This window comes from Montipora foliosa, chromosome 9, assembly GCF_036669935.1.
Source record: "Montipora foliosa isolate CH-2021 chromosome 9, ASM3666993v2, whole genome shotgun sequence".
Lineage (NCBI taxonomy): Eukaryota > Metazoa > Cnidaria > Anthozoa > Scleractinia > Acroporidae > Montipora > Montipora foliosa.
Genome location: NC_090877.1, coordinates 803,132 through 805,631, shown reverse-complemented (window position 1 = coordinate 805,631; position 2,500 = coordinate 803,132). Strand labels below are relative to the sequence as shown.

General features: G+C 40.5%; 1 protein-coding gene and 1 long non-coding RNA gene across 2 annotated transcripts in view; both read right to left on the bottom strand.

Annotated features, from left to right (window-relative positions):
• Positions 1 to 2,500, bottom strand: part of LOC137969630 (uncharacterized) — a 159,357-nt gene that overhangs the window by 62,966 nt on the left and 93,891 nt on the right. The window lies entirely within an intron of this gene.
• LOC137969626 (uncharacterized) overlaps positions 1 to 2,500 on the bottom strand; it is a 41,495-nt gene that overhangs the window by 10,424 nt on the left and 28,571 nt on the right. Inside the window, exons 3-4 of the mRNA XM_068815951.1 lie at positions 1,964 to 2,144; positions 665 to 937 (exon numbers count right to left, since the gene is read on the bottom strand). Of these exons, the coding sequence (XP_068672052.1) occupies positions 665 to 895 (231 nt within the window). The 5' untranslated portion in view covers positions 896 to 937; positions 1,964 to 2,144. The remainder of the gene's footprint in view (positions 1 to 664; positions 938 to 1,963; positions 2,145 to 2,500) is intronic.

The following is a 2,500-nucleotide window of genomic DNA, read 5'->3' as shown; positions in this document are numbered from 1 at the left end:
AATAGCAGTTTAGCAGGTGTTTGATAATTTTAATGGAAATCTCCGTAAAAACGAAGGTTTTCTAAGAAATGTTTAAAAAACTCGCAGCAGTGTTTTATCGGGTTTAAAAACACGAGCTGTAGCCCTTAATGATTGGCTTAAGGTGATTCCCTTGTTTTGCACCGCGCATCTCATACTGCGCATAACATTGCGACTTCGGGGATGATGGCATTTCACGCTGGCCATCTAAAGAGAGGCAACAATGTCCGCTTTTGCTGTTCAAGAGCTTCCAAGTACAATCATGATAATTCTTCTTAGTTAAGATGCTGTTTTGGAACTCGCCCCAGTCCTTTCCCGGAAAAAGATCACTTTGAAGCTGAAATTGCCCCTTTGCAACCCATTTATCATCGTGTTGCGAAGAAACGAGCACTGTGACCCCCCGCCCCCCCCCCCTCCCCCAATTTTTAATGGTCTCATATACTCGTAATAGGCACACAGAAAACATATTTTAAGACATATTTTAAGGAGAAAAAAAGTTGGATGGTAGAAGTTGTAGTATTTACATATAAATGACGTGATACTGTATTTGGAGACCGACACTGAGTGCAAGGTGATCACTGTAAACAATACCAGCCACTATATTTAAACTTTTTTGTTGAACCAGTCACTCATCAGAATTTCCCACCTCATCCTGTCGTTCTCTTGATCTTCGGTGGGCTTTTCCCCTCACACCTGAATCGTCATTTTCATCAAAGAAGTGAATAGCTGTTCCATCATCCATAATAATCCTGTCACACTCAAGGCGTCCTCCCTCAGCCGGTCGCGGCAGTTCCTTCTCCCATGCTGATGCCATTATCAGATCCTCTGCTACTGTTACTACCTTTTGCTGATAGTTTCTGATGAGGTCTCGTATCATCTGTATGCACTGGGCGATCTCTAGAACCCACAGGAACCAGTGCTGTGACAAAATTTAATGCAATGTAATACAATCTTAGCATTAAAATCTCTGCACTGCTACAGTAAAACCACCTAAAAGTATTAAAGAGTGATTTTAAAAAGTTTTTAAAAGTGCAAAGTAAGCAGTGGCGAAATGAGACCTACCTACCATTTTGGACAAAACTCGTTGGGAAAATGTGGCACTCTGATTTGTCAGTGATTAAGATTAAATTCTTCCTGCTTCCCCACCTCCCCCCACATTCCAATGTTGGTTAAAAAAACGGCCAAAGGCTTGCACAGTATTTTGCCTCATTATTACAACATTGGTAATAAGGGGGAAGAGGGGTAAGGACGGATATACTTTGTGAGTGCATGTCAAATGATGCCAAAGCTAGAATTTTTCCCAAGAGTTTTGTCTAAGATTGAAGGTGTAGGGGGGGAAGGCCATCATGGAAACTACTGTACTCTGAGCCTCGCTGTGCCAATGCCTTGCCAATGTCTTGCCAATGTCTTGCCCCTACCGCAGAGACCCTCTCCTGTATCCCAGTTCGAATTTACAGTACAGAACCATGCAAAAGTAAGTTGACAGTCTCGACTCGATCATCACGAGAATTGAGGATCAAAAATCAATTCGAGAATCGAGACTTGATTCACTCGAAATCAAACTAGATCCTCGACACTTGATTCTCACAAAATCACGGACGGGAAACCTTGTCAGTTATTCATAATCAATTCAGCTTTCGCGAAAGCATTACTCCTCGATTAAATCACAACAGGAACTGCTTGATTCTCGACTGCCGTTCCTCGATCCTCGCGAGACTCGAGACTCGAAAGAGGTTGCACAGTACTGTAATTTCACGGCAGACACTGATCGGGAATTATTTTGTTCCTGCTCAGAATGACATCATTTCATAAACTAGACAGGGTAACAATGACACCAGCAAACACCTATAACTAAGTACTATTATTTATTACCCAGATAACAACATTTGGAAGTAATATTAGAAGGTTGTTTGGGTTGATTCTTGATTAGAAGAGTTTGACTAACCTGTCTGAATTTCAGCCACTTCAAAATGATTCACACGATTTTTTCCATTTTCTTTTAGCTTTGAAAGAGCTTCACTCAGCATTTTGCCCTCTGCTTCTTCCTTTTGTTGTCGTTCTATACGACGTTGCCTTGCACGCTCCAATGTTAACGATTCCTTTTCTTGCAGATGCCTTGCGATTTCCTTCAACAGCAAAGAAATGATATCTCAGATCTAATTTTGTCAAACAGCCACTTCTGCCGGCTCTTAAAGTTAAGAGCAAGTGTTTGAAATTCTTTAAATTTCATTCTTTTGTCTGAGGCTGCGCAACATGAAATTTCAAGCATCCCAAACAATTCTTACACCCACGAAAGTCACAAAGAAGCAATACTAGTGCAATAATGCTGCAGAGATGATGCTTAATTAACCTTTTGTAGATAAATACATTGAGAAAACATTAAGTGATGGAGAAAATCTGACTTCTGCTGGCATTCAGATCTAACAAAAACAAAAGTTTGTCTTCATAAAAAATCATACTGTAAAATCCCAGTTACTATATT